At 45.9% G+C, this 26,905-nt stretch overlaps 1 protein-coding gene across 2 annotated transcripts in view; it reads right to left on the reverse strand.

Moving 5' to 3' along the window:
- RHPN2 (rhophilin Rho GTPase binding protein 2) overlaps nucleotides 1-26,905 on the reverse strand; it is a 286,819-nt gene that overhangs the window by 114,680 nt on the left and 145,234 nt on the right. For both annotated transcript variants that reach the window (XR_015302422.1, XM_086945136.1), the window contains exons 3-4: nucleotides 12,106-12,234; nucleotides 8,483-8,558 (exon numbers count right to left, since the gene is read on the reverse strand). Coding sequence is in view for 1 of the 2 variants with exons in the window: in XM_086945136.1 (XP_086801262.1) it covers nucleotides 8,483-8,558; nucleotides 12,106-12,234 (205 nt within the window). In the remaining variant the exon portion in view is untranslated. The remainder of the gene's footprint in view (nucleotides 1-8,482; nucleotides 8,559-12,105; nucleotides 12,235-26,905) is intronic.

The following is a 26,905-nucleotide window of genomic DNA, read 5'->3' on the forward strand; positions in this document are numbered from 1 at the left end:
TTTATCTGAAGATGATCCAAGTAATGGAGATAGCCGCTGACGCGCTGTCTCACTGGTGACTAAAACGCGGATGGAGCACTTTTTGCCTCATAATTGGTGCTTTTCTACCCACCAAAATAGGCAGAATCCGTCATCAAATAGCACGCGCCTATACTATTGTTCGTCTATTTCCATATTCTAGACCACTATCTCACTTCCCACAAGAACATAACCAACTGTAGCAGACTATAAATAAGTATCTTTGTTCATGCTTAGATGGAGCATTAGGACATGAAGGGACTTGTAATAGTTCTAATTCTAAAGCTGGACCAATAGTGAACTAGTTAAAGTTTTGAGGCTATCCAAACATGCCATCTTAAGCCCACCAAACCTTAATACAGAAACACATCTCACCTTAACTGTATCAACTGTACTGGCAGCCTTAATAAAAAGCTTGAGGCATACTATGGACCATAATTTAATAAAACAGACTACCTGGGGTCTTATTATATTAAGCGCCCCTAGGCGTAACGGTCTGTGAACCTGCTTTCTGCACCCTGGGGGCACTCCAGTGTCACAGAAGGGGCCAGAGATGCTTGCACGGTTGATGCATAAATAGCACTAGGCCTTCACTCGAGAACACTTTGTATCTGTACCCGCGCAATTTTATGGATGCAAAAAGGCAGGTAAGAAGTGAACTGACTGTGCGCCATAAAGAGGTGGTAAACAGTTAATGCGCTCCTGAGGGCGCCAACGTGGAGGGGGAAAAGGGGTCCTAAGGAGCATACTACACAGCCCCATGTAGATGGGTACAGCCTTAATTGCACCCTCCTACAGGGGATCTCTGTCCTCCTTGAAAGTACAGGCTGGGTGCCACCCTCACTGTGAAAGGAGGACTGGCTGTTTCAATCAGCTGGTCTGTCTTCCACTAATGTGCATCTCCCAGGGCAATGCAAGTTTTCGGATTCCCTGTGGGCAATGTATTGATGGTAATAGGGCACATTTCACCTGTGTGAGCAAGGCACTCGTTAACCCTTTCGCTGCTGATGACGAGCTCAGCTCGTCATCACCCACGGGTGTCGTGTGCTGATGACGAGCTGAGCTCGTCATAGCCCCAGCAAAAGTGCAAAATCCAGCATACGGGAAAAATCATGGCAGCAGCCATGTGGTTAAGGGTGTGCCGTGGTACAGACCAGGACAATGCGTCCCTTCGATAATAAGGCCCATGGTCAATACTGGCTAGTAATGGCCAGCAAATAGGTAAACATGGTGGTCAGTAGTCTTTTTAGTCTTTCTTTCTCACAAAATAAGACACTGTATTAATATGCTTTACTGGTCTTTAAAAGTCCTTTTCATTTACAATGGTGACTTCTTACACTCCTTTAGGTAGCTTAGTAAGTCCTGTCCATTGAAACATTTTCTGGATCCTCATATTTTTTCCCACTTGTAGCTATTGTAAATTGACATCATGTTCCACAGTATCAATGCTATCTAATGATCGAGGCACAGCAGACACAGGGAATAATCCCAAAAACTTCAATGCCACAGGCATTGTCTTTTTGTTAATAAATGTCCAATCCAACCCTAAACATTCTGCAGACATTTGGTACTTTAATAAGACAACCCCTCATTCTTACTCTCTCCTAAAAAGCGAAGTCTTTCACAACTGAGAAAAGAGGTTTGTGAAGGACTTTGTTTTATAGGAAGTAATGGCTGCTAGACGTACTTTCATTAATTGAAACTGCAACTAGGCTTTAAATAGCTCGCTTAATCTTTCAGAGGGCCCCCAGCACTTTAAGACCCTTAAGGGTGATTAGTTTGCACTTACCAGGAGGAGTAAATCTCATTGGTACGGAGATGTTTTGCTTTAAGGAGTGGATGGGGAGAAGGGTGAACCCCCTGGACAATAGCCATTTTGCACAATATTCATCCCCTACATGTCTTTTGTTATTTTAGTCTACTCTTCCAGAATGTTGTTCATGCTTCCTCCTACCAGAGTGACCATCGAAGAGGAGGAAACAGGAATTCACTGCTTGGTGGGAGCTGGTGTTTGATGGACGCCTCTCCCGTTTGTAGACTTACAAGGTTTGCATGGTTTATGATGCTGCTGTTGATGTTGGTACTGTTGCAGCCACTGAGGGGCCTGAACCCTCTGTAATGGGTAACACCAATCATACCACTTGTACCTGTATTTCCCGTTTTTATTTACCCCTTCAAGCTTAAAAGCCTTTAGGGTACCAAATTCAGCTTTCATACAGTGCATCTGGTAGTCTGCATGAGCCTCAAAAAGATGGTTCCAAGGAAATATAATATTTAAATTAATTCTCTGTTGAGCTTCTGGTTTCAAGTTGGTAAGGCAGAGAAATGAAAAGCTACATAAGGCCATCCCAAGACAGTTTTCATGGGCAGCTAAATCATCTGAACCCACAAAGGTTTTTCTTGAAAACACTGGAGACCTTTGCACAGGGAGCTAGCATATGTCCAAGAAGGACAGTAGCCCTTGCTGACTTTATAGAGGTTACACACGTAACACAGAAATTCTGTCCAACTGCATCAATTATCTTACATTCCTTTTTTAGAGGTGACGTGGAAGATGGAGAAGTGGGGAGGTATTGCTTTGCAGGAAAACAATTACACAACCCGGAGGAGGATCTTCAAAATGGGTCTTGTTTTAGTGGTCTCTATGTTTTCATTTGAGTGCCATTGAGTGGATTCTGCTGAGGACAACGTTAGAAAAAGCTCCATAGCAGGCTTCAGCAGTCCTGAGACCAAATATATTGCAGAACTACAAAGATTAAGGGTTTTCAAAATACCAATGTTTTTGGCTGAGCTGTTCGTATGGGTGTATTTTGTTTTGTGGCACCCCTAAGCAAGACTTCATTGAAATTTGTAATGTCATTAACAGCAAAACACTTGTTGGAGGGGAGCGCAATACAGTCGGAGAATACGGACGCATTGTAAAGACCAAAACTGATGCAGAATAGGTAAAATGTGGACATTTAGAACCTGAGAGAAATGTGGATCTTGAACGATGTGTGGATCTTGAATGCCGCGTGGGTCTTGACACAGTGAGATAAGAAGCGATGTCTTGAGAGTCTGGTGGAGAGATCATTTTTAGAATTGTGACAAGTTTATGCCTTAAAGTATGTATCCAGGGTCCTGGAAAATATCTAAAAACACAAGTCTAGTACTGAGTTTCCAATATAGTGTTTCTGTATTTATTCATTGCCATAAATACAGGTGGTACAAAAGGGGTGGTGATGGACGGAGAATCTGAATCAAACACTCACACCCAGTCAAAAGCTGAAGAAACCGGTCCTCGGAAGCTTGTTTCCGGTCCAGGGAAGACATGGCTTGGCAGTTCGGGCTGTACTGTTCCCATGAGGCACAGGGTCAGACTGATTTGCATATAGCCGTGTCTGAACTGGGGTGGCAGAGTGGACTAAAGAACGGTGATGAATTAAACCCAGATCTTTTGACTGGGTGTGAGTGTTTGATTGATTCAGATGCTCCATCCATCACCACCCCCTTTTATAAATACAGGTGAGCAAAGGAACAGCCGACACGTGTTTCGCGCCTTGTGGCCCACAAGCCAGGGGCTTTCTCAAGGCTGATTCATGTGAAAATGCACATTTACACAACATAAATGTAGATAAACTAGTCACCTATGGTCCAAAGAAGAGATCCCATCAAATAAAAATCAAGATAAGAATAGAAGAATAACGTAAGAGTAGAAAAGAAAGACAGTAAGTAAAGTAAGAATAGTGGAATAGAATAAGGGTAAATAGGAAGACAGTGAGTAAGATATTAGAACCAGTACCGTTACAATGTGAATGGAAGGGAGAATAAAAAGTGGCACATTTCCAGTGATAAATAATAAAGTGCAGATAAGGGAGAAGTTTTAGGCCATTATTAATACCAGGGGGAGATGGAAAGATGAAAAAGAAGTCAGAGGTAAAGGGTTGATTAGGCGGTGAGGGAGACAGAAGTACAGGTGTAGGGAAAGGAGAGATACAGAAAGTTTCGTAAAAGAGATCAACATAGTTATTCCATCATAGAAAAATACTTCGTCATAATGAGCGAAGGGGGGGAGGGGAGAAGAAATCACAATAAAGTTATTGTAAACGGGAGCCCTCGCTGCCCGCAGATAATGCTCCCGTTACCGAATGGTGGATCGCTGACCCCTCCCCTTTTCTTCATACCTCCCAGAATGACTGGAGCAGTGACGGTGAACAGCTGTGGGGCCGGACGGACACAGACGACGAGTGTTCCTTTAAGGGGGCGTGTAGCGAGACAGAGGGGCTGCCCTGGAATAACGTAGGAGACAGCGGAGTGGTGAACAACGAGGAAGTCCTAGTCTCGGCGTGTGACGTCACCGAGAGAGGAGCGAGAGCAGAGGTGTCGGGTGGAAGACAAGAGGAAGAAGGACGCGAAGCAGAGGAAAGACGAAAAGACGGAAAAGGAGAGAAGCCAGGAGGCCAACGTTTCCACGCGTCGCCCAGCCACACTCATGGAGGAGTGTGGCTATCCCAGGTACGACAACGGGTGTCGAACTGGGTCGGGAGGCGCGGCGGGTCTGAACAAAGTTAGGGGGTTGCTGTTCACGCACTCTCCCTTTCTATCCTAGACACCCCTAAATCCCCGTCCTACACACCTACCCTCACATAGTGCATTTAGGCACAAGTCTAGTGTTTGGCACCGGTGTGTTTTTCCCTCACTCCCTGGGCTCCCTACTCTACGTTACTCAGACGGCGATCTGATTACACCTTTGTTATATTTTTTTGGGGTATACCGCTTGACTGTTGTGAAAGTCTGGAAGAAACAACAGGCCACAGGAGAATAGACCCTACAAAGAAGATTAACCCTTGTACTCAAACGCCATCACGGATCCGGTTGCCCCCACTCAGGAGAGACAGTTAACAAAGAAAAAGAAGTCCTTTATAAAAAATAAAGCCTTATATCCCACAATCAAGTCTCCGGCCTATTTCTCCAACCCCTACCCCGCCACAGTTATATAATTTCAGTGCAATAACAGGTTGGGCTGAAGTAGTTTAAAGTAGTCAGTGTATGTACACAGTTCACAAATTCGCATTCTGTTTGAGCATTAAAGTTACGTTTGTTTGGTAAATGAAATGTTATGCAAAATATCCTCTTATATGTCAGCCAAGTAATTGTATCAAGTAAAAAATGCATAGACTTATAATAAATCGAATGTCCTACAAAGCATCCTCATGTATTTCAACGGAATAATTCCATCATATCAAACACATAATCAAAGTCAAGAAAGAACGAAAGGAAGGAAGCAAACGATCAAAAATAGAGTCCAATTACAAAAGAGCAATGACATTTTTTTTGCTGCAATAGTATTGAGTAATCAGGCTATGTACATGATTCACATTTTCGCAAGCTGCGTAAAAGTATGGAAATAGAACTTCAAGTAAATGACATCTCAAGCACGATGTATGGATAACCACAGACTGGCGTCCCCATATCAATACATTGATACAGTTCAGTTCTGAAGGTTATCAAAAAGAAGCCCTAGGTGAAATAGTAATGGGGAAAGAACCCCAGTATCTGATTCGGAGTAAGGTAGGGGAAGATTGACGTAGTGGTAACGTAATTTATGAGTTTAGGACCCAGAAAATATATAGATATGATTCGTGACTTACCAAATATTCTCAGCACGATAATATCAGTTAGTCATGAAATAGTGAATCTGCAGAGGGAATGTGCGCAAAATTAAAGAAAAAGAAGTGCATAAAAATTAAGCGACATGAAAAGAATGTACCCAAAACCGTAAAGTGTGCTGCGGAACGGTGCAAGGCCAGTGTAAGGGTATCCAAGTAAGAGACAAATACGCATAAAATTAAGCGGCATGAAAAGAATGTACAAGAAACAGAAGGGAGTGGCGAAGGTCAACATGTTGCAAGCACCGTATTTGAAATCCAAACGTTAGCAAAGTGAAGGTACCAGTGAGAAGGAAACTATGGCAGTGCTCCAGTATCTGACTGAAGGAATGACCGAGTGGCTGATAATTGTGAAAGGCTAGTGTACGGGAAAACAAGTATGAGAAAAATGCTCGCAGGGCGGAGGGGTGTAAGCAAAGCTGGCAGTCATTTGAGCTTTCTAAGGCTGATGCGACAAAGCAACTTGTGCCTAACAGCGTGAAACTGTAAATCAAGACATGGCGAAGCCTGACAGGTGATTGAGGGCTGCACGTCCGTAACGTAAGGTCTTATCACAGTGTATGCAAGACGAAGGAAAACAATTTAGGGACGATCCCAGTTAAAACACAGAAAGGAAGAACCAAAGTATGAGATGATTAATAAAAGTCTACGTGAGACAAAGGGTAAATCAATGTACGAGAGTGAGATGGAGAGATCATGTCTCCTATGATAAGAACTCCTTGGAGCTTCCTCTTTGTGCATTTGGATGACAAACAGGAGATACTGGAAGCCTCATAAAAGGAGGCGGTGGAGGCAAAGGTGGCAAAAGAGGCAGCACAAGTTAAAACGCTATCAGAGGGACAGGCAAGATGGGTCAATTGGAGGTGAAGCCATTGACTCCCTAGAGAAGGTAATCTGAGAGCAGAAGTAGTAGACAAAGTTACTGCATGTGAAACTGCTCGGGATGGTGAATATGCCATGGAATAGTCTGAATCTGGCATGTGCTGCACACTCCTCTTTTTCTTCTTGATGACCCAATCAGTAGATAGGTGGAAATGCCTGTCTGGCCAGGTCTCCCTTAATGTTGAAAGCTTCCCCAACACCGATGCACTCTTGATGTTGACTGTCATCTTGATGGAAACCAGCCCTCGATGCTAAACGTGTGGCGAGTGAACCTGCCCTCAATGTCATGGTACTCAACATCAAACAGGTGGACCTGTGTTTGTCCTTGCAATTCCTTTCCTTTGGGTTACCCTCTGGCACAGTCCCTGTGAACAGTGAAGGAGCCTTGGCAGAAAGTTCACTGCCTGTATGTCTTTCAACTTTTACAGACACAAATTCTTCATGCTGCCTGGTCCTCCTGCAAGCCATCTAATTGGATTTTCTCCCAATCCTTCAATGTCCTCCTAGGCCTTTTCTGGAGGATGCGAGGTACGAAGGCAGAGAGCAGAGATTCTGAGGGACTGTTTTTACGAATTTTCTCCAGTAGGTAGGACACTTAACAAAATTAGATTTGTTTTTTCTTTTAGGAAACAGAAAAGCATACTCTCTATCTCTAAAGATGGTGAATGGGGTTGTGTTTCGGTTTGTAAAGGTTTTCAGAAAAAAAAAAAAAAACAACTAAAGAGTAAGTAGGAGGGGGAAAGAATAATTTTCTCAGCTGCCACTGGACGGGCATTATGGATAGTGGTGGTATGCTATTCTTTAAAGCAATATTGTTCGTCTTTCAAGTCTTTCTACGGCCTATTTGGCTGCATGTCCCTACTTTCTTGCCTTTACTTTAAAACACGTTATAAACGAGTTTTCTTGTCACTGTACTCAAAATAGTGACTTTTTCTGCTTTTTAAATTGCTTTGATTTGTAAACAAAATAAGTGACAATTGGGCAATACTGCCTTTTTATTTACTGCAAAAGTACTTAGTATATTTTTTTTAAAGTTGGCTTTTCAAAAAGAAAAGTATATTGTACATACTTATGCAAAAAGTGCTCTGGAATCCTATATGTTGGTGGGACAGTTCAGTATTTACGACTATAAATGAAGAGCCGGTGTTTTTGACTATACTGAAGATCTGCAGGAGGAGAAGTAGGGAGTCTGTTACGAATCTGTGTGGTCTTAAGAGGCAGTGGTGAGGTCCTCCCAACCCTTTCTTTACTACCTCTAGCACTGTCCAGACGTACGGGAATTACTGCTTATAAGGGTACAAACAGGATCCGAGTGGGCTTTGGGCTCTGCTTCTTCCTGCCTAGTTCAGGCCTTATATAAATGCTTATTAAAATCTCTTTCACCTACAGAGAAGCGCCCACGTTCTTGGAGATTGGTTCCTGCTCTTTTTTTAAATCCTTAAACTGCAAGAATGAGTTTTGAGAAACGCTTAGAAACTAATTTCATATGACTTTATACTTCCATGGTTTGTTCTGTGGCATTTAGTCCAATATGAATTGTAAAAAAAATCATCAATTTCCGCCTACCTTGCAGTTCTTTCACGCAAAAAACAGGTTTCACAGGATCGTCATAAAAGTAACACCAAACATTTAAATCAGTGCTAGGAAAAAAATGCTGCCTTCATTTCGATGACAAAATATTGGCCTAATGTCAGTGAAGAAACATCCAAGGAATACTTACAGCAACCTAGTAAAAACATAAAGGTGAAAATAACCGCTGATTGCAACCAGAAACACACATTTTGCTCAACTACCATTCTAGATTTTCGGCACAAAAACTCAGTCGCAAAATAACAGGCTTTAGTGCATGTTTTTACTTGTAACCCTTCAAACTGCTCTGCAGCACACCCAGTTCTTCAAACATTAACTCGAAAAGTAAATATCCTTGAGAGTACCTTGAATGCAACCGTGAAATCGACTTCTTTTGTCTCCTTGAGGCCCAGGGGAATGAGGGGAATGCTGAAGGTCTGCCTGGGGAACAATAAAAGGGAGAGAATCAAGTAACCACATTGCTGAGGTGCAACATGCAATTTGCCGCGCATCAGCAACGATTTCCAGCCGTTTTCTGTACAACTCAGGTCTGTCAGGTTCTGTCGTTGTTGTGAACTAGGGCTTTTGTGTAGCTCCAGGGCGGCACCAATCATTATTAGTAACTTTACCGTACACACACATTATAACGCAGTCATAGCTATAAATAAACCTCTGAAACTCAAGTGTGCCTCACTCGAGCAGGGGAATGAGTCAGGCGGATGTAGGATGCTCGCTTTGGGAGTGAGCTGGAAGCAGGTGCTGCGCCTCCCTTTACTGCGCAATGCACATTCGGAGGTGAAAGCGAGGCCATGGGTGTGATCGATACATTTAATGGGCAGCTACCTTTTAATGTAAAGAAACCTCCCTTGACGGGACAAGTCTGCACAGGTCCACTTGCACCAGATCCTATTTATAAACAGCCCTCTCCTGCTGAATCATCCCTTTAGAAGTGAGCTTTGAAAAGGTTGCCAACAGGTAAAAGGGCAATCAGCTGCACGTTTTAAGAGTGTTGAATGTTATATGATGTTACATTTGTATTTCTACACATACTCCGGCGCTTCTTGGCGTTCAGAGGAAACATTCTAACAATAAGGTAAGTTTGTATACGTAGCTCTGCACAATAGTCTTCTCCACCTGCTGGGGGTGGGGGTGAGGGTTCGGGGGGCGTACCAGAGGCCAATGTCTCTGACTGTGTCAGGATTCACAGGCCTACATCAATTACTTTGGATTCTCGTTCAGATATTGAAGTGTGGCATGACATAAAGCTTGAATTGTACCAACAGCCACAGCAAGAATAGGAAGTACAGAAGAAAAGGGGTTTACTCAACATAACACAAAGGAAAAACACAACACTGCTGCTTCTTAATACCCAATAACAAAACACTAAGTTAGAATTGCATATCGGGCCCTGCATGTAATAGTGAGTGCACAGCTTTCCAATATACACAATACGCTTCTGATGGAGTACTTACTCCGTATGCCCTGTATGTAATAGTGAGTACACAGCTTTCCAATATATACAATACGCTTCTGATGGAGTACTTACTCCGTATGCCCTGCGTGTAATAGTGAGTAAACCACTTTCCAATCTACACAATACGCTTCTGCTGGAGTACTTACTCCGTATGCCCTGCGTGTAATAGTGAGTAAACCACTTTCCAATATAAACAATACGCTTCTGATGGAGTACTTACTCCGTATGCCCTGTATGTAATAGTGAGTACACAGCTTTCCAATATATACAATACGCTTCTGATGGAGTACTTACTCCGTATGCCCTGCGTGTAATAGTGAGTAAACCACTTTCCAATATACACAATACGCTTCTGATGGAGTACTTACTCCGTATGCCCTGCGTGTAATAGTGAGTAAACCACTTTCCAATATAAACAATACGCTTCTGATGGAGTACTTACTCCGTATGCCCTGTATGTAATAGTGAGTACACAGCTTTCCAATATATACAATACGCTTCTGATGGAGTACTTACTCCGTATGCCCTGCGTGTAATAGTGAGTAAACCACTTTCCAATATAAACAATACGCTTCTGATGGAGTACTTACTCCGTATGCCCTGTATGTAATAGTGAGTACACAGCTTTCCAATATATACAATACGCTTCTGATGGAGTACTTACTCCGTATGCCCTGCGTGTAATAGTGAGTAAACCACTTTCCAATATACACAATACGCTTCTGATGGAGTACTTACTCCGTATGCCCTGCGTGTAATAGTGAGTAAACCACTTTCCAATCTACACAATACGCTTCTGCTGGAGTACTTACTCCGTATGCCCTGCGTGTAATAGTGAGTAAACCACTTTCCAATATACACAATACGCTTCTGATGGAGTACTTACTCCGTATGCCCTGTATGTAATAGTGAGTACACAGCTTTCCAATATATACAATACGCTTCTGATGGAGTACTTACTCCGTATGCCCTGCGTGTAATAGTGAGTAAACCACTTTCCAATATACACAATACGCTTCTGATGGAGTACTTACTCCGTATGCCCTGTATGTAATAGTGAGTACACAGCTTTCCAATATATACAATACGCTTCTGATGGAGTACTTACTCCGTATGCCCTGCGTGTAATAGTGAGTAAACCACTTTCCAATCTACACAATACGCTTCTGCTGGAGTACTTACTCCGTATGCCCTGTATGTAATAGTGAGTGCACAGCTTTCCAATATACACAATACGCTTCTGGTGGGGTACTTACTCCGTTTGCCCTGTATGTAATAGTGAGTACACAGCTTTCCAATATATACAATACGCTTCTGATGGAGTACTTACTCCGTTTGCCCTGTATGTAATAGTGAGTACACAGCTTTCCAATATATACAATACGCTTCTGATGGAGTACTTACTCCGTTTGCCTCGTATGTAATAGTGAGTACACAGCTTTCCAATATAAACAATACGCTTCTGGTGGGGTACTTACTCCGTATGCCCTGTATGTAATAGTGAGTACACAGCTTTCCAATATATACAATACGCTTCTGATGGGGTACTTACTCCGTTTGCCTCGTATGTAATAGTGAGTGCACAGCTTTCCAATATACACAATATGCTTCTGATGGAGTACTTACTCCGTATGCCCTGCGTGTAATAGTGAGTAAACCACTTTCCAATCTACACAATACGCTTCTGATGGAGTACTTACTCCGTATGCCCTGCGTGTAATAGTGAGTAAACCACTTTCCAATCTACACAATACGCTTCTGATGGAGTACTTACTCCGTATGCCCTGCGTGTAATAGTGAGTAAACCACTTTCCAATCTACACAATACGCTTCTGATGGAGTACTTACTCCGTTTGCCCTGTATGTAATAGTGAGTACAAAACTTTCCAATATATACAATACGCTTCTGATGGAGTACTTACTCCATATGCCCTGTATGTAATAGTGAGAGCACAGCTTTCCAATATACACAATATGCTTCTGATGGAGTACTTACTCCGTATGCCCTGTATGTAATAGTGAGTACACAGCTTTCCAATATATACAATACGCTTCTGATGGAGTACTTACTCCGTATGCCCTGCATGTAATAGTGAGTAAACCACTTTCCAATCTACACAATACGCTTCTGCTGGAGTACTTACTCCGTATGCCCTGTATGTAATAGTGAGTGCACAGCTTTCCAATATACACAATACGCTTCTGGTGGGGTACTTACTCCGTATGCCCTGTATGTAATAGTGAGTGCACAGCTTTCCAATATACACAATACGCTTCTGATGGAGTACTTACTCCGTATGCCCTGTATGTAATAGTGAGTGCACAGCTTTCCAATATACACAATACGCTTCTGATGGAGTACTTACTCCGTATGCCCTGTATGTAATAGTGAGTGCACAGCTTTCCAATATACACAATACGCTTCTGATGGAGTACTTACTCCGTATGCCCTGTATGTAATAGTGAGTGCACAGCTTTCCAATATACACAATACGCTTCTGATGGGGTACTTACTCCGTGTGCTGATAAACTTCAACAGAAATGTTGAGACCTTCAAGCTCTTCTTTTAAGACCTGCAGATTTGAGTTGACAAAGCTCAGTTCAAGGAGCACCTGCTCTCGTACTTTATTGTTACTGCTAGCCCTGTAAAAAGGAAAATATGATTCAGTGTTTTTGCACGAGCTTTATTGCATGGAGCATAGGGTAGTGGAGTAAAGACTGATGACTCCAACACAACATTTAAGTTAATTCAGTAGTTTCCAACGCTAGTCCACATGACTGTACCCATGCAAAATCTTCAAGATATCCACAATGGTTTAAGTTACATAAAATTAATCTAAATATAAATTCTATATCATAATTGCTGATTATCCTAAAGCAATGGCATGGATCTGGGGCAACCACAGATACTCTTGAAGGATTTCAAAGAGATTATTCAATATTGTCTAAACATATTGTAATCAAGGCTTGAATTCTTTACACAACAAGCATTTGCAATGCAATAGGTCTCGCAGTTACGCAAGTTTAAGCTAATGGCATTGTAAATAACAATGCCTTTTATTTTTTTTTAAACTGAAACAAAAATAAAAATGATACAGTCTTGCCAGTTATAAGAGGATATCATCTGCGTATAGCTAGATATGCTCCTCCCATCTCCCCAGGGCGACTATACCCCAGATCATTGGATCTCTCCGAATCCAGTGCGCTAATGGTTCTAGCGCGAGGGCAAAGAGCAGGTGGGACAGCGGACAGCCCTGCCTAGTGCCCCTGCCCAGCGTGAAGGATCTGGACAGAACACTGAACACTTGTGCACTGGGTCTCTCATATACTAATCTTATCCACTGACTGAAGTTGGGGCCAAAATCCAGTTTGCGGAGGACTTCAAACAAGTAGGGCCATTCTATACTGTCAAATGCCTTGGAGGCATCTAATGACATCACTGCCGTCTGCTGGGCCTCTGGACTGTCAGTGAGGAGGAGCACACCATAAAGTCGCCGCAGATTGTGGCGGGTGCCTCTTTTAGGCAGGAATTCCGATTGGTCGAGATATATGATTTCAGAAAGCACGGTATCAGTCTGTCCGCTAATGGGGGCGTGGCTAAGCACGCAACGTGAATGGACGCCTCGGGGTAGAGCTCCGCTCCGAGCTCCCCTTCCCGGTGTAATTATCCGGTGAAATACATCCGAAACCAGCCGAAAACCGACAGCGCAGCGGTGAAACACCATCCTCCGACTCCCTGCCGACTTTGAAGGCGATCGGCGCATACTCGCCGCACCGAGAGATGCGACTCGCCAGAGCCGCCCAAGCTACATCCGGCTCCGGCCCGAGAACTACGCCAGGCCGAGGCTTCGCCATGTGTTGTAGGCCTTAATCTGCGGCCTACCAGTGACTCCTTTGCACGCGGCTGGCGCACTCGTGGATTGCTTGAGACACGGCCAAGTGTGAGATCACTGCTGGGGGCGATCCGGCGACAGGCCCCCGCCGGCCAGTTGAAGATCTACCAAGGACGACTAAAGGGACGCAGCCAGGTTGGGACCAGACTGCGCAAGGCGGGCCTGGGCCTCCCATTGTCTGACCACAGCAATAGGATTTCCACCAGACCACCGGGCTGAAGTGGCGGACTACGTCTGATGTCTACTGGGCCCAGAACTCGGACCGGAGCGGGGGCCGGCGGCCCCAATTCAAAGGGCAAAATGGACAAGTCGGGGAAAGGCCCGACTCGGACCAAACGGCGGCAAAACTAGACACCATGTTGGCGGCCATGAAGAGACTAGAGGAGTCCATACAACTGACCCGCACGTCCCTCGCCACGAAGATAGACAGCGTGGCCATAGACTTAACTCACTTAAGGGCGGATCATAAGAAACTGTCGGAGCGGACCACAACCCTAGAAGGCGATTTACAAATGCTCAAGCCTCAGGCGGACCAGTCACATAAGCAGATACAGGATCTGCTGAACAGGGTGGAATTTCTTGAAGACAGGGCAGAGGACGCGGAAGGCAGGGCAAGGCGGAACAACGTGCGCCTAGTGGGGGTCCCGGAGAAGTGGGAAGGACGTACCCCTGAGGTACACATGGAACAGTGGCTGAGAGACCTGTTGCCGGAGGGATCGTTGTCCCCACACTTTGTGATCGAGCGGGCACACAGAGTCCCCACCAAACCGTTGGCGACGGGGTCCAATCCCAGACCCATGCTGATCCGCATCCTGAATTACCGGGACAGGGACACGATTCTGAGAGAAACGCACAAACTCCATGAGATCCGCATTGACAACGCGACCGTGATGTTCTTCCCGGACTACACGATACAGGTACAGCGTCACCGCCATTCATTCTTGGAAGTGAAAAAGCGCCTGAGACAGCTGGGGTTGCAGTATTCCCTGTTGTTCCCGGCGAAGCTACGGGTGGTGGCGGGAGAACGCACTCACTTCTTCACTGAACCCACGGACGTGGAGGCCTGGTTGGACAGCGGTGTAGACACAGTCCCCAAGACCCGTACAGGACCCACGCCCCGCCGCCAATCTGGGGGTAACAGAAGAAGGCGCAGGCCTCGCCAGCAGTCACGGCCTGATGCCGCGGGCACACCGCAAACCTCCCCTCCGGCGGACGCCTCGAGGAAGGAGAAACAGGACGCCCTCCGCCTTGTTATGGAGCTCAGTGGATCCCCTACGCGCAGCGAGGCAGCAAGCGGCAGTGTGCGGGACCTCCCAAGCGACGACGAAGCCATTTACGGAATGTCGGACTCACAAATGTCGGGGAACAGACCGGATGTCACTCCACAAACTTTGGACTACATCGGCTAGTATAACCGGCACCTGCCACGGACCACTGTGGGTAACACTAATGACGACCCTTGCTCGCTGAAGTGACTCACACCGACCACGAGACCCAGCGACGAACCATTGCACAGTCCGTGAATGGCTCCACTGGTCGGGGAAGACGACGGACACGTAAAGTATGTTAATTGCTGTGTAACCTAGCGGGGTCCCCTGCTTAGCCGGGTGGTACAGACTGGTATATCACCCCCGGGACAGAGGCGATCCTACCCACGAAAATACTATAGACTCTTTGCCGAGAGACACTGTACGCATAGCACTTCCACCCCCCTGAAGAAGGTTTAAAACTTTGTTGCTCTCCAAGAGAGTATGGACGGGAGCACGTTTTGCATCCGACCTTTTGGTATTTTGATAGTTCGAGCTGTTCAATGGCTGCATGTTCCGTTGGCCGTGTTTCCCCCTCTTCCCCCATTTGTGTTACAGTGGTCAACTATTATTTGCCTCAGCGAGCTGGTGGGTGGGGGCTGCCAGGTGGTGGATGTGGCCTGCATGGGGGTGGTCGGAGGGGCCTGGAAGGGGGAGCTTGCTCTTCAATGTAATGTCTGCGGTTAGATTGTGCACGTGGAACGTGCGAGGCATTCACACACCTGCACGCCGCTTTCAAATTCACTCTTACTTGAAGCGACACCGCGTCCAAATAGCCCTCCTACAAGAGACACACCTGAGTAGCGCGGAGGTGCTTACACTGAGACGCAGGTGGCGAGGGCAGCTGCATGCCACGGGCTTCTCGTCCTATGCCAGGGGCACACTGTTATCGGTGCGACCGGGCCTGCCCTGGACGACACTGGGGACACATATAGACACTGAGGGGCGGTATGTCGCAGTCCATGGCAAGCTCGACGGCAACCCGCTGGTCCTGGTCTCGGTGTACGCGCCCAACGCTGGGTTGGCAGATTTCCTGGCGAAACTATCAGACACTTTGGCCCCCTGGCATGGCGTCCCCTGGGTCCTGGGAGGAGACTACAATGGTACACTAGACACTGCCCTGGACCGTTCACACCCTCCACTCCCCAACTCATCAGCTCACCACACTGCGAACTCGTTCCGAACATGGGCCACCCAGTGGGATATACACGATGCATGGCGCACCCGCAACCCAAACACTCGACATTACTCGTACTACTCGAGTGCACATGCACTGTACGTAAGACTGGATAGGTTCATGGTGTCTGGTGAACTCTTGCCACACGTAGCTGACGCTTGTTACATGGGCCGCACACACTCTGATCATAATCCCCATGTCATGGACATGTTCTGGGAGCAGCCGCGGCCCCCGATTCCAACATGGAGGTTGCAACCAGACGTCCTACTGGACGGCCAGTTCCGGGACTCAATAGCTGCTCTAACAGCACATTATTTTGAGGAAAACACTGGCACAGCATCGTCACCCCAGGTAGAATGGGACGCGTTTAAGGTGGTCCTCCGGGGATATTGTCTGGGCACACAGGCTCGCACCCGGCGCCAACTGGAATTAGACCTCACACACCTAGAGTCCACCCTGCACCGGCTAGAACAATCTGCGACCACTGACGACAGCACTGCCTTACTGGAAGCGCGAGCGAAGCACGACAGATTGATCGACCGATTGAAACACATTAATTATGCGGCCCACTCAGCGCGCACACACCACAGGGGGGATAAGCCCGGCAAGTTGTTAACCTGGCTAATACAGCGCGAGGAGCGCACACCGCCAGTGACTGCAATTCGGCTGGCCAATGGCCAGGCGGTATACACACAGGCGCAAATACACGGAGCATTTGTGACGCACTACAATGACCTATATCAATCTCGCTTGCTAGTCACGCGGGAGACCATTGATTCCTACCTAGAGGACATAACACTGCCCACCATTACTGACGACCAACGCGACGACCTAGGTGCCCCCTTGGCAGCTGACGAGTTACGGGAGGCCATCTTCGCGCTCTCAAACGGTAAAGCCCCTGGCCCGGATGGGTTGCCGGCGGAATATTATAAGGCCTACTCTGACATCCTCATCCCAGAACTCCTTAGGGTGTACTCGGCGGCGCTCGACGACTCAGCGCTGCCTCGGTCGATGAACGAGGTGACAGTGGTGTCTCTCCCCAAGCCGGACCGTGATGGCATGCTCCTTGGGTCGTACAGGCCGCTAGCGCTACTCAACACGGATTATAAGATATTAGCGTCGACCTTGGCCAGACGCCTGGCAGCTTTCGTGCCAGCTCTGGTACACGCTGACCAGAATGGCTTTGTGCCCGCCAGATGCACCTCCCAGAACATCAGGAGGCTATTCCGTGTCCAGGCCTACGCAGTTCCGGAATGGCCATGTTCGGGCTGCCTGGTCCTTGACCTGGAAAAGGCGTTCGACTCGGTCGAATGGCCCTACTTACTGGCAGTCCTGCGCAAGTTCGATTTAGGTGACGACTTCATAGAATTGGTTGGGTTATTATATAAACAACCAGAGGTGCGTGTCCGCACAGGCAAACTGATGTCTGATTCCATCAGGATTAGACGTGGTACCAGACAGGGCTGCCCCTTATCCCCCTTCTTTTCTCGCTAGCGATAGAACCCCTAGCCGCAGTATTGCGAGACAGAGGCGCGCGTTGGGGTATCCCCCTAGCGGACGGACTACACATAGCTTCATTGTACGCCGACGACTTGCTTTTATACATCAGGGACCTCACATGCATACCGCCGGAACTGACAGAAATCTTCCATTCCTTTGGCGCGATGTCGGGCCTTAAAGTTAATTGGGCGAAGTCGGGGGTGTACGCATTCAACCAGAATGTCCCTGATACCGAGATAGTGATCCAAGGCGAACGGCTGCCGTGGCACCACACCATGTTCAAGTACCTAGGCATATACATCTATAGGACACCCCAGGACATATTAGATGGCAACCTCACACGCGCAATAACATCCCAGATTTCCTTCTGGAAGACACCTCCACTCAATGTGCCAAGCAGGGTGACACTTACGAAGATGATTGTCTTACCCAGGCTCCTGTATTATTTTCACTACAAAAATGGGAGTCTAGAGGGAAAGACAAACAGAACTAGGACGCCCTCCACTCTGAAAGCTAGTAAACAACAAAGGTCCTAGTTCTCATGGCAATTTTCTTTTGCTGCACTGTAAACATCCATGGTCAAAATTTGTTATCCAGGGGATCTCTTTAGTCTCAAGAGAATCCTAAGATGTTTCAATCTATTGCCTCATTAAAACCACAACCTCTCTGATTGATACATACAGGACAGCACAGACAAAAAATGTGTGAAAAGCGAGATGACACCTCACGGGCGCACCACCAATGGGACCCCTGGTTGGTACTCACCAGGATGGCCCTGTTCTCATCATCGGTGTCATCAAGCTAAAACCAAAAAACGTGTCTCGAACCTCAAAAATAAAAAGACAGTGAATGGTGCAGTGGACACAACTTATATGTGACAAAACTAACAACATTTAACATATAAGTCACTGGGCAACTAGGACCACAAACTTTAATTTTCTCTTTTCTCTGTTGCAAAACAGTGAACACACATATACTAAAAAAGAAGAGAGTAAATACTACCTATCGATTTACTCTCTACTCACAGCCGACATGTTTCATTGCCTTGGTTTTTATCAGGCAATTTCTTCAGGGCAATACATTTTAAATGCCACCGCAAGAGACACAGAAGCTTGAGTGCTGTAACATAAACAAACAGGAGTATGGTCACCTGGTGTCCCTATCTGTTTTTTGCGTATCAAACTATCAAACCACCATGCTGTATTAGTAAATAAATGAAAGAATAAATGAAAAGCTACCATTTACCCTGCATGCAGTTTTGCCTCTCATACCAGTGATGAAGTAATATTAAAAAACGGGAACCAGCTCCCTTAGGTGAACATGGTCCTTACTCTCCGTACAGGAAAGTCACTAGAATGTAAAAACACACAGACAATTCAATGCTTTTAGTATAGGGGCTTACCAATGCTTCGCGTGTTGTGCATAGCCTACATATAGTTAAACTAAATGTTACCGGTTTTAGAGTAGCGGTCGGCGTCCTCTCAACCCTCGAGCGCCGACCAAGTCTCTGTTTATTTACCGTGTGGATGCGCGTTGCGATTGGTCCGCCCTGGTCCATCACGTGGGTCGGGGCTGCCGGTTTCTAGGCTATCCGATTGGTTCCTGCAAACGCGTACAGCGCATTCGATAGGTCCCTAGCGTCAAAGGACACGGGACCTGGCCGTCGGGTTTCGGGGGGTGTGATAGGATCCAGGCTATCCTGTTATTAAATGCCGGTCTTCAGAAAAAAGACGCGGCCATTTATAAACGGTCTTGTAGACCCGAAACACCATAGAGATTGAGCCTGTGTGGCGTTATTTAACATACGCCCATGTTTATAACTAGACTACACTATGGGAACGTTCAGAAGTGGTTCAGCGTGTCCTATATAGAACTAGTATAAACAAATAGGATTTGGAAAAAGCGCAGTCTATTGGGGCCGGTCTTCCGAAAAAAGGCTCGGCCATTTGTAAACGGACATTTGCGCCAGCAACAGTGTGGAGATAGGGATTAAATCAAGGAAGTATAGACCCATGCTTGTAGATAGACTGCATGATTGGAACACTCAGAAGTAATTCCACGTGTCCATTATTTAGCTAGTGTAAAATATAGATGTTAGATTATAATGGCAGCTCAACTCATCCTATAAGGGAAAGGCACCCCGGGCGAAGAAGACAGTTATAGGCTAATACATGTGAACGCCTAGTCAGATCAGGTGTGGTGGAAATTACAGTTCTCCTGAAGTGAAAAGTAGGGTCTTAGTTATTGATGTTATCATATTAGATGTTAGTATAGAGTGTTAATTTTAGGATGGAGGAGGCCACCAATCTACGAAGACATATAGCCACTGCGCTAGGAGACAGTTCTTTTGATAGTTAACGCAACTTGTTCCATTCCAGTAATTCGTTCAACCCTTTCTGTTCGCTTTGTTCTTGGTATATCCAACGGGCTTCCTTGTTGATTAATCGTCTTTCCACAGATTGCGCATCGCCCATCACTCTCTCCAACACTACCCAGGTGAAAGTGTGTTTATTCCGGTGGCAATGTTGCACTAGCTTGGTAGTCAGTTTTCCAATCCTTATTGTGCTAACATGCTCCTGGATGCGGAGTTTGATCTTTCGTGTGGTGAGGCCAATGTATTTCAGACCACACTCACATTTCAGTCTGTATACAACGTTAGTTGTATTACAGTTACTGAAACGGTTCAGTGACCAGGTGTTTCCAGATTGGAGAGTCACGGAGGTGGTCTTCTTCGTCAGGGGGCACACAGAACAGCTCCCGCACGGGTAGTGTCCTTTCGGGATGGTAGTGTTCTCATTTTCTGGTCTTCCGACGATTCTGGTGTGGACTAGTTTGTCTTTTAGGTTACTTGCTCTTCGAAAGGCAAACCGTGGTGGTGGCATCTTGAAGTCCGCTGTTGAAAGTAGAGACCAGTGTTTCCTGATCGACTGGCGGATTTTTGTAGCCATGGGATCATAAGTCATAACTACAGGTAAACAGTCTGACTTCTCTTTGACTTGTGTCTCTAACAAGACTGCTCTCGGTGTATTCAAGGCTCTTTTCTGGGCTTGCTTGACCACTCTACGTGGATAGTCACGGGCTTCCAGTTTCGAGCTTAAGACACCTGCTTGTTCCTTATATAGTTCCGTAGATGAGCAGTTTCGCCTGTACCTGAGAAATTGTCCTACAGGGAGATTGTCCCTGAGTGCTCTGGGGTGATATGACCGATACGACAATAGTGAATTCCTATCAGTTGGCTTTTGATGTACACTTGTTCGGAATCCTCCTTCAGATGCCTCAATATCCAGATCTAGATAGACCGCCTTTGTATGGTGGTAGTTCCAGGTGAAACGCAAGCTCATGTCTTGGGTGTTCAGCCAATTTAAAAATTGGACCAGAAGTGTTTCTTCCCCTGTCCAAAGGAGGAGCACATCATCAATGTATCGCCTCCAGAGGCGTATGTGGTCTCTGAAGGGATTGATGTCAGATTCGATGATGTGCTCCTCAAATTGGCCCACGTAAATGCAGGCCAGGCTAGGTGCCATTGTAGCCCCCATAGACGTTCCCGTCACTTGTAGAAATAGGTCATCCTTGTAACAGAAAAAGTTCCTTGTGAGAGCGATTTCCACACACTGTAACACAAAGCTTTGTGGGGCGTCGTAGAACCATTCCTGTTTGGCTAAAGCTCTCGACGCGGCCACTAATGCGGCATCCTGAGGGATACATGAGTACAAGGACTCTATGTCTATGGTCACAATATATTCATTGGCCGGGTCAAATGTTATTTGGTCCAGGACTTTTAAGATGTCCATGGTGTCCTTGACGTACGAATTCTGGGTTACCACTGATTCACGGAGATAGTAGTCAGCGAACTGTGATAAGGGCTCCAGGATTGATTGAATTCCAGATACAATTGGCCGGCCCGAACGAGGCCGGGCCGGCTTATGTATCTTGGGCAGGATGTAGAAGGCAGGAGTCCTCGGGTTGGTATTAACGAGGAACTCCGCTTCCTTCACACTTATCCATTTCTTCTCCTTCGCAGTACCCACTAGGTCAGTGATCATTTTCAAAAGATCTGGGGTAGGGTCTTTAGTGAGTGGTTGGTAGTTAGTCCTCACATTAAGTAGACGGCGAACTTCAGCCTCGTAGTCACAGGTGTTTAATACAACGATGGCTCCGCCCTTGTCGGCGCTTTTTATAGTGATGTTGTCATTCCTCTGGAGGGACTTCATGGCCTCCCAGTCACTTTTCGTCATATTTTTGAATCCGCCTGATTTGTTGTTATTCTCTATTTTTCCAATTTCCTCCAGAACTTTAGCCTCAAATACTGCCACTTCGGGGCCTACAGACCCGATTGGTGGGCAAAAAGTAGAAGGTTTTTTTAGGTTGGTATTGAAGCCCTTATTCTCCTCAGATGGTTGTTTGGCAAAACATTTTTTTAGTTTAATCTTTCTCATGGTCTCATGAAACTCAGTCCTGCATTTGAAGGCATCATGAATCGGGGTGGGAACAAATCCCAACCCCTTGTTAAGTACATGTTCTTCTTCAATTGTTAATTGATGGTCGGACAAGTTGACCACAATGCTCATTACAGTGGCTTCTTTCCCCTGCTCCGTGTCTGTCGTGGGGAGAATGTTTGCCATTGTTGTGGTAACCGACTGCCGCGTCCTTTTCCTTTTCCCTGTTGTCCCGGTCCCTTGTTGGACGCTTGTCCCTGTTCTAAAAAACTCCGTAGCAAGGTACTCAGGTCAGTGTTGGAGGCTTCCGACTGGTTAAATCTTACTCTGCTGGTGCTGGGTCCTGGCTCAGGTTCGTCCTCACTGGATGTATTATCGAATGTCCAGTTCGCAGGTGTTCGTCTTTGTGGTTGGAATCTGGCTCCTCTGCCTCTTCTCCCTCCTCCGAACTGCTGTGGCTGTTGTTGTTCTTGAGCCGGTTCGTAATATGAATCACTAACGTAGGGAAAAGCCCACTCATGTGTGTAGCGTTGCAAATTACGCTGCAATCCCCTTATTTTCTGTGTTATCATATATTGTTTATATTCTTCCAGATCGTCTTGAATTTTTTGTAGATGGTCTTTCGCGTCAGTGAAACTACTGTCTCGACTAATGGCCTCCTCCAGTTCTACGATCTCTTTAAGTACTTCTTCACTTAGTCTCTGAGCTGTGCTTATTATCAATATTAACCAGTCCCTGGTACACTTATTAGCAATGAAGCTCCAATCACGTCGGAACTGTTTGTCATCAAGGAATATCCTCGGTTCAATTCTCACTATTAGACTTGCAGGTGAAGCTCCAGCCTGGTAGTATTCAGTCATAAGAGCCCCATGCAGAGCAATTCTTATGTGTTTCTTTTTCAAGTTACTTAGTTTCTCCCATTCTTCTCTGACTTTATTATTACCAGAGAGGGGATTCCCTTCAAATAATGATGGACGTGCAAAAATTGCCGCGATCTGTTCATTCGTGAAAGCCAGGCAATTTTTGTCCATTCTCAGACTACAGTCTTATTGGTGGTTTGATATTGCGGCGAGTGGTAGGGAAGCCAGGTTGGGGTGACCACACTTATGTATTAAAAATCAGAGATACGACGTCAGGTTGTATGAGAGTACTCTCACGGCTGAGCCGCCGTACACCAGGCACTACAAAAATGGGAGTCTAGAGGGAAAGACAAACAGAACTAGGACGCCCTCCACTCTGAAAGCTAGTAAACAACAAAGGTCCTAGTTCTCATGGCAATTTTCTTTTGCTGCACTGTAAACATCCATGGTCAAAATTTGTTATCCAGGGGATCTCTTTAGTCTCAAGAGAATCCTAAGATGTTTCAATCTATTGCCTCATTAAAACCACAACCTCTCTGATTGATACATACAGGACAGCACAGACAAAAAATGTGTGAAAAGCGAGATGACACCTCACGGGCGCACCACCAATGGGACCCCTGGTTGGTACTCACCAGGATGGCCCTGTTCTCATCATCGGTGTCATCAAGCTAAAACCAAAAAACGTGTCTCGAACCTCAAAAATAAAAAGACAGTGAATGGTGCAGTGGACACAACTTATATGTGACAAAACTAACAACATTTAACATATAAGTCACTGGGCAACTAGGACCACAAACTTTAATTTTCTCTTTTCTCTGTTGCAAAACAGTGAACACACATATACTAAAAAAGAAGAGAGTAAATACTACCTATCGATTTACTCTCTACTCACAGCCGACATGTTTCATTGCCTTGGTTTTTATCAGGCAATTTCTTCAGGGCAATACATTTTAAATGCCACCGCAAGAGACACTGAAGCTTGAGTGCTGTAACATAAACAAACAGGAGTATGGTCACCTGGTGTCCCTATCTGTTTTTTGCGTATCAAACTATCAAACCACCATGCTGTATTAGTAAATAAATGAAAGAATAAATGAAAAGCTACCATTTACCCTGCATGCAGTTTTGCCTCTCATACCAGTGATGAAGTAATATTAAAAAACGGGAACCAGCTCCCTTAGGTGAACATGGTCCTTACTCTCCGTACAAGAAAGTCACTAGAATGTAAAAACACACAGACAATTCAATGCTTTTAGTATAGGGGCTTACCAATGCTTCGCGTGTTGTGCATAGCCTACATATAGTTAAACTAAATGTTACCGGTTTTAGAGTAGCGGTCGGCGTCCTCTCAACCCTCGAGCGCCGACCGACTAAGTCTCTGTTTATTTACCGTGTGGATGCGCGTTGCGATTGGTCCGCCCTGGTCCATCACGTGGGTCGGGGCTGCCGGTTTCTAGGCTATCCGATTGGTTCCTGCAAACGCGTACAGCGCATTCGATAGGTCCCTAGCGTCAAAAGACACGGGACCTGGCCGTCGGGTTTCGGGGGGTGTGATAGGATCCAGGCTATCCTGTTATTAAATGCCGGTCTTCAGAAAAAAGACGCGGCCATTTATAAACGGTCTTGTAGACCCGAAACACCATAGAGATTGAGCCTGTGTGGCGTTATTTAACATACGCCCATGTTTATAACTAGACTACACTATGGGAACGTTCAGAAGTGGTTCAGCGTGTCCTATATAGAACTAGTATAAACAAATAGGATTTGGAAAAAGCGCAGTCTATTGGGGCCGGTCTTCCGAAAAAAGGCTCGGCCATTTGTAAACGGACATTTGCGCCAGCAACAGTGTGGAGATAGGGATTAAATCAAGGAAGTATAGACCCATGCTTGTAGATAGACTGCATGATTGGAACACTCAGAAGTAATTCCACGTGTCCATTATTTAGCTAGTGTAAAATATAGATGTTAGATTATAATGGCAGCTCAACTCATCCTATAAGGGAAAGGCACCCCGGGCGAAGAAGACAGTTATAGGCTAATACATGTGAACGCCTAGTCAGATCAGGTGTGGTGGAAATTACAGTTCTCCTGAAGTGAAAAGTAGGGTCTTAGTTATTGATGTTATCATATTAGATGTTAGTATAGAGTGTTAATTTTAGGATGGAGGAGGCCACCAATCTACGAAGACATATAGCCACTGCGCTAGGAGACAGTTCTTTTGATAGTTAACGCAACTTGTTCCATTCCAGTAATTCGTTCAACCCTTTCTGTTCGCTTTGTTCTTGGTATATCCAACGGGCTTCCTTGTTGATTAATCGTCTTTCCACAGATTGCGCATCGCCCATCACTCTCTCCAACACTACCCAGGTGAAAGTGTGTTTATTCCGGTGGCAATGTTGCACTAGCTTGGTAGTCAGTTTTCCAATCCTTATTGTGCTAACATGCTCCTGGATGCGGAGTTTGATCTTTTGTGTGGTGAGGCCAATGTATTCCAGACCACACTCACATTTCAGTCTGTATACAACGTTAGTTGTATTACAGTTACTGAAACGGTTCAGTGACCAGGTGTTTCCAGATTGGAGAGTCACGGAGGTGGTCTTCTTCGTCAGGGGGCACACAGAACAGCTCCCGCACGGGTAGTGTCCTTTCGGGATGGTAGTGTTCTCATTTTCTGGTCTTCCGACGATTCTGGTGTGGACTAGTTTGTCTTTTAGGTTACTTGCTCTTCGAAAGGCAAACCGTGGTGGTGGCATCTTGAAGTCCGCTGTTGAAAGTAGAGACCAGTGTTTCCTGATCGACTGGCGGATTTTTGTAGCCATGGGATCATAAGTCATAACTACAGGTAAACAGTCTGACTTCTCTTTGACTTGTGTCTCTAACAAGACTGCTCTCGGTGTATTCAAGGCTCTTTTCTGGGCTTGCTTGACCACTCTACGTGGATAGTCACGGGCTTCCAGTTTCGAGCTTAAGACACCTGCTTGTTCCTTATATAGTTCCGTAGATGAGCAGTTTCGCCTGTACCTGAGAAATTGTCCTACAGGGAGATTGTCCCTGAGTGCTCTGGGGTGATATGACCGATACGACAATAGTGAATTCCTATCAGTTGGCTTTTGATGTACACTTGTTCGGAATCCTCCTTCAGATGCCTCAATATCCAGATCTAGATAGACCGCCTTTGTATGGTGGTAGTTCCAGGTGAAACGCAAGCTCATGTCTTGGGTGTTCAGCCAATTTAAAAATTGGACCAGAAGTGTTTCTTCCCCTGTCCAAAGGAGGAGCACATCATCAATGTATCGCCTCCAGAGGCGTATGTGGTCTCTGAAGGGATTGATGTCAGATTCGATGATGTGCTCCTCAAATTGGCCCACGTAAATGCAGGCCAGGCTAGGTGCCATTGTAGCCCCCATAGACGTTCCCGTCACTTGTAGAAATAGGTCATCCTTGTAACAGAAAAAGTTCCTTGTGAGAGCGATTTCCACACACTGTAACACAAAGCTTTGTGGGGCGTCGTAGAACCATTCCTGTTTGGCTAAAGCTCTCGACGCGGCCACTAATGCGGCATCCTGAGGGATACATGAGTACAAGGACTCTATGTCTATGGTCACAATATATTCATTGGCCGGGTCAAATGTTATTTGGTCCAGGACTTTTAAGATGTCCATGGTGTCCTTGACGTACGAATTCTGGGTTACCACTGATTCACGGAGATAGTAGTCAGCGAACTGTGATAAGGGCTCCAGGATTGATTGAATTCCAGATACAATTGGCCGGCCCGGCGGAGGCCGGGCCGGCTTATGTATCTTGGGCAGGATGTAGAAGGCAGGAGTCAATCTCCCTGTAGGACAATTTCTCAGGTACAGGCGAAACTGCTCATCTACGGAACTATATAAGGAACAAGCAGGTGTCTTAAGCTCGAAACTGGAAGCCCGTGACTATCCACGTAGAGTGGTCAAGCAAGCCCAGAAAAGAGCCTTGAATACACCGAGAGCAGTCTTGTTAGAGACACAAGTCAAAGAGAAGTCAGACTGTTTACCTGTAGTTATGACTTATGATCCCATGGCTACAAAAATCCGCCAGTCGATCAGGAAACACTGGTCTCTACTTTCAACAGCGGACTTCAAGATGCCACCACCACGGT

This window comes from Lissotriton vulgaris, chromosome 12 (assembly GCF_964263255.1).
Source record: "Lissotriton vulgaris chromosome 12, aLisVul1.2, whole genome shotgun sequence".
NCBI lineage: Eukaryota > Metazoa > Chordata > Amphibia > Caudata > Salamandridae > Lissotriton > Lissotriton vulgaris.